The sequence below is a fragment of the Drosophila ananassae genome, chromosome 2R, assembly GCF_017639315.1.
Source record: "Drosophila ananassae strain 14024-0371.13 chromosome 2R, ASM1763931v2, whole genome shotgun sequence".
In the NCBI taxonomy this organism is placed as follows: domain Eukaryota; kingdom Metazoa; phylum Arthropoda; class Insecta; order Diptera; family Drosophilidae; genus Drosophila; species Drosophila ananassae.
Genome location: NC_057928.1, coordinates 10,565,024 through 10,572,887, shown reverse-complemented (window position 1 = coordinate 10,572,887; position 7,864 = coordinate 10,565,024). Strand labels below are relative to the sequence as shown.

Below are 7,864 nucleotides of genomic sequence, written 5' to 3'. Positions count from 1 at the left end.
TTCAGAGAATAGCTCTGAGATTTTCGTATAAATAGAGGCCTCTCGGACAATACCAGTCATTCAGGTTCGTCCTTCAAGTCGACAACATCTTATATTTTTTTTATCCATTTTTATTTTAATTTTCTATTATTATTTATAACATTACCTGTTCAATTATCGAGCTCATTCCTAAACTCTCGTCTTTGAGCCATGGTATGTTTGGTTCCCATCTTTTTTTCCATTTACATATTTTTCTAAACTTGGAATATTATCATGATCTCTATCAGCTCCACGGCCTCATGTAAGCGAGTCACTTCCAGGACACCTACCTAAATAATTTATTTTTTTTTAAACTTATACTTCTTTTCTCATTTTCATTATTTTTATTAAGTTTATTTCCAAACTTATAACTTTATTTTTAAATTTAATTATGCCATGAATTCCTTCTTGGCGTCTTTCCTCCATATTTCTGGATAGCGACGAAATGCCGCTGGACTTCTACTAAAATGGTGTTCTTCAAAGCCTCTTTTATCCTTTTGTTATATTTAGTTGTGCCATAGATCCTTTCTTTTGGGAAGAAGCACTGCGGTGGTACATCTTTTATTTTTGAATCTCTTATATTTCTGTTATGCTTTTCTTTATTTTTTTTGTCCTTATTATTAAGACCTGGACAGTTACAGAGAGTTGTTCTATTCCTTTTCCATTATTTTTATTTAATTATTTTAATTTGGGGATATATAATTTTAATTTGGGGTTCTCGCTGTGGTGTGACAGTTTCCGTCTAAAGTCTATTTCTTCCAATTATTTACGTTTTAATGTGGATCCTTAATGAATCTTTTCTATCCAACTAATCATTATTATCATGCGATCCTCCAGCTTTTAATTTGTAAAGCTTTGCTTCTAAATTTTAAATCTTCGCAAATTGTATTATAACTTTGAACAAAATTATGCAGAGGAAGTAAGAAGAGGATAACATCTTCGATCCTATAACTAGTAAGCAAACTAGTCAGTTTTTGTCTTCAAACTTTGATCCTGCCGAAATTATCTTTTCTTTCTCGTTTTCATTAAAAAATATATTTGTCAAACAAACAATCAACCATTTAGCCTAAATAGTGTCTAGAACATCTAAACTTATTTAAAATTTTTGTATCATAGTCCTAAAGTAACAAATGATTTGGCTAGACTGAACAGATCTCTAAAACAAAAAATAAATAAAATGACTAGTTTAGGTGATTAATCTGATTAAGATTCAGATTTCTCTGGAGACTTGCAAAATTCATCGAGTCGTTTCAGTAGCTCCTTGCAGGCATCCCGCTCGGCCACCTTGCCGCCAGAACCGCTGCTCTTGGCCAGTTCCCTCACCAGCTCCAAGATGCTGCTGATAAAGCTTCCAAACTCATCCTCGTACTCCCTGACTCCCTTCTGGAACTCCACCGGATCGCTGCCGCCCGGAACAGACTCGACAAAGCCGCAGTAGTTAAGGCATACTTGTCCCAATGTGAACAAGGACTTTACGAACGTTGTGGCCGACGAGAGAAGTCCCAGACGTAAGATCTCGTCCAAGGTGAGCCGGAACTTCTTCACGAGTTCGTCTATTGTCTTGGCTTTCTCGACCACCTCCATGAAGGACTGCCAACGTGACTCGGAAATGTGCTGGACGATGTGGTTTTCCAGGTGGAGCATGCACATTTGCATGCGGTCCCGCAGAAATTGGGATTGGGCGGTTTTCATCAAACCCACTCCTTCCACAGGGGTCTTCCACAACGTAGACAGCTGGCGACGGACGTAGGACAACAGAAGCAGTACCCGCTGAACCACCTGCAGCTCCTCCAGCGGCTCGGAGTGGAGGACGAAGCTCAAAGGCCACTTGACTTCATAACGCAGAGCCAGCGACTCATACCCATATAGGGTCAAGTTTTCGGTGACCTCCTCTTGATTTTCCTTAGACTCCAGCAGTTCTGACAGCTGGGTGGCTGTGTCGCAGGCCTTAAGTTGACAGCGCAGCATGTCCTTAAAGGGATCATTGTATTTTTGCAGGACCTCTGTTAGTAACGATTGCATTTTCTCGGGAATCAGTCTTTCCACACTACTTTGTAACTGCTTGTGGCAAACGTCGAGTAGGGCATCCGCGAATCCCTCTTCTTGCATCAGGAAATAAGACCATAAATTGCGCAGATGCGACTCCAAATGGTGCTCCTTCAAAAGAACCTCAAGCAGTTTCTTTGCCGGCAGCTCGTAACTGTCCTTTATGATCTCCGTGTGTTTGGTTTCCCCAGGAACATAGCATAGTGGCTGCTGCATTAGTTTCATGGTAACATTGCATTGCCGCAGGATATTCAGGTACTTCCCGGCCAGGAACATGTGCTCTCCTTGGGTTAGCAGGAAGTCCGGTAACCTATCTGGTAAGATCTGGTATCGGTGGTGCCAATAGTCGAAGCAACACTGCTCCGGAGTCAGCAACGTGCTGCTCATCGTATTCGGCCGTTCATTGTCGTGCACGAAGAACTCGTTTTGGGGGTCATAGATGATACCCTTTTGTGTCCACAGTTGCACAATTTTCATGTAAGCCCGCGTGACGTCGCCCAGGACCTTCGCTACCCTAGCCTTCAAGTCGGGGTCCGTGAACTTCTGGTTTCCAAAGCTCTCATCCAGAAGAGATAGAAGCTGAGCGCTGTTGACTTCGCCGCGAGCAACTTCAGCCATTCCGGAGAATAGCTTCAGGGTGCCCAGCCATGGACGCGCCTGCCGCACCAGGTCCTTGAGGTTCAACTTCTTCTCTTGCAGGTCCGTCTCCAGCTTGGCCTGCAGGTCGTAGTACTGCTGCATGGTTTCCCCAAAGGCGGTGGCCAAGGCAAGCCGAGTCCTGCCACAGCTCGGTGTCATGTTGGTCTCCTCGATGAAGCTCTGGACACTGATGTAGTAGCCAATCAGGGGCAGCAGCTCATTGGCCAGGCCGCGAAAGGCACCACTGAAGGCGTCGTCCAGCCGGAAACGCACCTTGGACACGTCCATGGCACTAATCTCAGCTATCTGATCCGCCTGGATGTCCGGCTTAATGTGAGTGGAGGGCACTCCGGAAAAGGCATAGATCAGATCCTTTATGAGCAGCTGCTCCTGCTTCTGCAGGGTCATCTTGGACAGATCCTCGGTTGGCACATAAAAACCACCCACATTCTCGAACACCCACGATTCCTGGCGCGGCATCTCCGGCAACGAGTTCATGCTGCGACTGCGTCCTGTGCTGCCACTTGCTGAGGCACGGCTCTTACTATCTCCGTGTTCGCTGCTGTGGATGTTGCGCATCTGACGGTCCAGCTCCTCCTTGCTAAAGTGGAAACGGACCTTGTCCGCGACGTCCTTGTCCACCTCTGGAGGATTCATAGTTCGGAGTTTGAAAATATATAAAGAAATTTATTAGAAGTTTGAAATTCTTTGGCTTCGGCAAGCAACAGTGCTCGGATATTCAACGCAAACTAGTAAGTATTTGAGATTCATGGAATTGAGGCGAAGGATCAAAACGAATGGAATGGAAATGCCTACTCCTCTTTTTTCAGCAGAGTCTCTAGCTACTCATTTCAAAGTATTCCAACCACTTATTTTCATTTCAAGGCAATACCAGTACCAGGTAGATTTGGACACCCAATGGAGAATCAGAATTAGCTTTAAAATTCATAATGCGGGGCAGGGGGGATCTCCACTCTCTTCGTGAGTCGTACCCAGCGGCGATGTCTTTGGTTCGGCTTCCGGGGAAGCCTCCAGACACAGGTGCCTGTGCCACTCATAAGAAACCCAAGATCTGAGCCGCCCAGCTGTCCATCAATGGGAGAAACAGCTGAACGTGATGAGAATGCTCCATCAATTTCTCCGATGGTGGGAACTTCGAACTTTCTATGTGCCCGCATCCAAAAAATTCAGTACACACTGAGAGAATTGACAGTGCTTTAATAGCTTACAATATCATTTGCCTTTCCAACCAATTAATTATTTCTTTCAGTGCATATATGTATGATACTCGAAAATATCGCTCAGGGAACAAGATAACCATGAGAACACTTTATTTATGGGCTTTTGTCGCGTGAGTGCCACTTGTGGTGTTTCTGTTGCTACTGTTGCTGATGTTGTTGCTGTTGCTGTTGGTGTTGCTGCTGTTGGTGCAATTGTTGTTGCTGGTGTTGCCCCCCTTTTGTTGTTGGGCTCGTTTTCTCGTTGTTCTCATTCTAAACAATGCAAATGCAACGTCAGCCTCAGAGCCTATGCCTCTGCCTCTGCCCCAGCCTCTGCCTCGGCTAACTACAGCGTTGCCGTCGACAGCAACATTAGCATAAATAAATAAATAACCGTACTAGCAACTACTAGCAACAACAACAACAACAAAGTGCTCTAGCAACATGGGCAAGAAAATAACAACAAAGCGGCGAGCAAGCAACATTAATCTGAAAAGCTTTCGATGGACGTTCCATGGGCTTTAGACATCGTCTTCGCATTCTGTAACACAGTAACCAAAAACACTTGTTCGCCTTCGTCGCCTAGCGGCACTTGCACTATAGCTTCGGGCAGGGGAACTGCCTAGAAACGCCCACACACCCAAGTACAGTGGCCCAAGGGTTAAGGTTTATTAGCCATGAGTTAGTTGGAGAAGTGTTGTAAAGTCCTATATAATCCTAACTTCCGGATCTCTGACTTACAGCTCCTTTTTTTGTTCACCTTACAACACTAATTAATTTCCCATCTCACTCGCCCCACTTTCCCAAAGTGTTGAGGTGTAAAAGCCATGAATTAGTCAGAGAAGTGTTGTAAAGTCCTAGCTAGTCCTAGCTTGCTGATCTCTAACTTAAAGCTCCTTTTTTTGTTCACCTTCCAACACTAATTAATTAGAAGAATAACTCCTTTCCCATCTCACTCGCCCCACTTTTCCAAAGTGTTGAGGTGTCTAAGACATGAATTAGTCAGAGAAGTGTTGTAAAGTCCTAGCTAGTCCTAGCTTGCTGATCTCTGACATAAAGCTGCTTTTGTCCACTTCCAACACTAAATAGTTACCCATTTGCCCCACTCTTACTCGCCCCACTGGAAACACCTTTTCCATCTCACTTGCCCCACTGTGCCTAGGCCGTGCATTTCCTATTACAACAGCAACACCTTCGCCTTCACCGTTAGTTGGGCTTCCCCGAACGTGTTGTTTTTGTAGACAATCAAATCGAGTGCAAAGCTCAGTAAAGGTACTCGTTTTTTTTTTTATTTTGGGGCCACTCGGGAGGGAGGAGGTGCGATCCACTAGCGATGTGCTTGGACTGCAAAAACGCTTCGTTTGGGGCTCGATGTTGTGTTTTATTTTTTTTCAATTTTCAGCTTTTGTTTTTGTTAGTGTTTCGCTTCGCCCCAACTTATTGCATTATTTATGTAGGAGCAGGGCATAGCCATCCAGCCAGCCACACGCATTTTGTATAAACAAAAAGCAGAAGCAACAAAAAGTGAGTGTATCGCACCGGCGGGTGACAATCGCCACTGCACCGCCATAGCCCCACCGGCCGCCACCTTCCACCACCCACTGCCGTTCGTTCCCTCACTCTCGCACTCCGCTCAAGTGTCGCGGCTCTCTTTCACTCAAGGCAGCAACGTCGAGCGGCAAAAGCGGCCGTATTCTCAGTCAAACAACAAACGCAACTGAAGTAACAACGAGTCCGCGTACCGTACTACCTACCTACCGCCCCCAAAAATAAACGAAATAAAAGTGAAATTCTATTAACCCCCAGGATTGTAGCTGACAGTTGCCAGAAATCCAAAAAGTTGCAAAAATATCCATCGCGATCCCCGGGAGTTATGATATTTGATTGCCCGTAGACGTGGGCCGGTCGAGTGCAGAGTGCTTCATGTTCGAGCTGCCCAGCCGGGAGCGGATAGCGGGCGGAGTGGGAGTCTGGGTGCAGCGCCTCATCGTCCTCGCCCTGCATATCTGCCAGTTGTGTCGCGGCTGGAGCATGTCCTTCGCCCGCCACCGCCAGGAGGCGCTCAAGTGGATTAAACGCCGACTGGCGCGACGACGATGTCGCGTAAGTACACTGAAAAAATAAGATCTAGAAGAGAGGTCTATATAGATCCTTTACTTCCTTATCTTAATCAGAAGGACATACATACATACATAGTTTCCCTAGAACTCCCAAGAACTTGTTGATTTCATTCATAATTTTCCCTCTGTGTAGTGTATCCTTCAAGTCATCCCAAGTGGGTCATCAGCTCACCCCCAATTCTGCTAGTCTTTAGCCGGAATTCAATTAAAAGTTATTCAGCCTGGCAGCGAATTCAATTAAAGACAATCATTTCAAGCTTTTGGCGCAATTTTTTAGCTAATTCTGGTTTTCCTGTGAATCGGGGCACAGCCGGCGAAATGCCGAAAGAAAAGGGTTAGAAAAGTTTCGCACTCGCGTGACTCGCTATAATTTCTCCATCAAAAAACTGGCGTGGTCTGGGGTCCGACTGTCTGAGGCTTTGTTCCGTTTCCGCAGCTACCTTTACTTTCTGCCGGGTAGGTGTGTCCATCGACCTGCCGCAGACGTAGGCTTGGTTCTGGGAGTACTCTGGTGTTCCATCCCCAATGTTGCAGGCCACCCCTTGGAAGGCTCCTCGCCAACCACCCACCCAGGATAAGTTGGCGTTGAGCGATTATGGCTGTCAGGCTGAAAGGCACTTCCAGGCTATTATCAATTCAAACAAACGCCAAAATGTGAAACTAACCGACCGACGAACAGCCGTTAAAAGCCCCCAAATTGTGCAAATCGAATGGATGGGCTTTGGCTTCAGCTTTGGCGTTTTATGAAAGTTGACTCTGCCGTTGATTTTTGGCAATTATTTGTAGTTGGCATTTCTGAGTTGGCGATTTCGAAATTTCTGTGTTTGTAACAATTCGGATCCCAAGCAGAGCACGTAGAGGAAACATTTTTTAGAGAAAGAAGGGGGCTACGGCGTACACCCGTTGCATATCAAAGAGTTTTCTAATATTCAACTGCCACTGATATGAGCCGAAAGGCAGTTAACCCTTCAATTTTATGACTCAAAAGTATTATGGTTATAATCCAATCAAAAACCATAAACAAATTTGTGAAATAATGCTCTTCACTTAGGGAGAGAGATCACAACCCCCAAGAGCCCTCTGATTTCATTTATTAATTAGTCTTTATTGAAACCAGAATCAAAGCACGACTCTGTGATTCATCGCTGGAGAGCACTAAGTCTGGAAAATAATTGCCTTTAATTGCATCTCGCGATGGCGGAAATATTGATACTGTTGCTCACAGCCCCATTCCGGATGAAACTTTATTCTAATGCTCGTTCGAATTACGAGCACAAATGGAAATATGGCAGAGCCCCGGGAGGAGTACTTAATACCTATATTTATGGCCCTCGGAGCGTCTAGGCCCCATATTGTTTATCCCGCCGATAAATGTTTATACTCGCAGATTTTTTGTGAAACTGAAGCAGGGCAAACACTCATCGCGTGTTCCGGCTATCGAAACGGATTTGAGGAGGGGGGATCTCGGATCCAGGAACCCAAGACCCCTAGAAGGAGCTCCTGCCCCAGCTCGTTAGCGTGTATTTTCTGGACAGCCTGAGACCGTAAACAAATGCCCGTCACAAGCCATAAGACCGACAAAGTAGCAGGCAAAATATATATCCAACTTATATATGACATCCCATTTGGTACATAATAACTCGACAAGTTCAAGGCAGACGTTGAAGTTGTATGTCTATATGATGGTTTATATTCACAAATATGGGATACAATGCAGGTCGAGGGATGGGCCCAAAAACCGGAGATGGGGGAGCCCGGCGCGGAGCAAACAATAACATTGTGCATAAAACAGACCTCTCGCAGGTCCCCCACATCAAACAG

General features: G+C 45.4%; 2 protein-coding genes across 2 annotated transcripts in view; one reads left to right on the top strand and one right to left on the bottom strand.

The window, feature by feature from the left end:
• Positions 1–1,034: 1,034 nt before the first annotated feature.
• Positions 1,035–3,510, bottom strand: LOC6506417 (gamma-tubulin complex component 2 homolog). Its single transcript, XM_001957882.4, has one exon. The coding sequence runs from the start codon at positions 3,358–3,360 to the stop codon at positions 1,222–1,224; it is 2,139 nt and encodes a 712-aa protein (XP_001957918.1). The 5' UTR covers positions 3,361–3,510; the 3' UTR covers positions 1,035–1,221.
• A 2,111-nt stretch (positions 3,511–5,621) lies between these two features.
• The window catches only part of LOC6493522 (triple functional domain protein), a 55,186-nt gene continuing 52,943 nt past the window's right edge, over positions 5,622–7,864 (top strand). The window contains exon 1 of the mRNA XM_001957883.4: positions 5,622–6,026. Coding sequence (XP_001957919.2) covers positions 5,847–6,026 — 180 coding nt within the window. The 5' untranslated portion in view covers positions 5,622–5,846. The remainder of the gene's footprint in view (positions 6,027–7,864) is intronic.

What these genes read in the sequence shown, in the direction of transcription:
- LOC6506417 (XM_001957882.4), bottom strand. Translation starts at nt 3,360, where the DNA reads ATGAATCCTCCAGAGGTGGACAAGGACGTCGCGGACAAGGTCCGTTTC.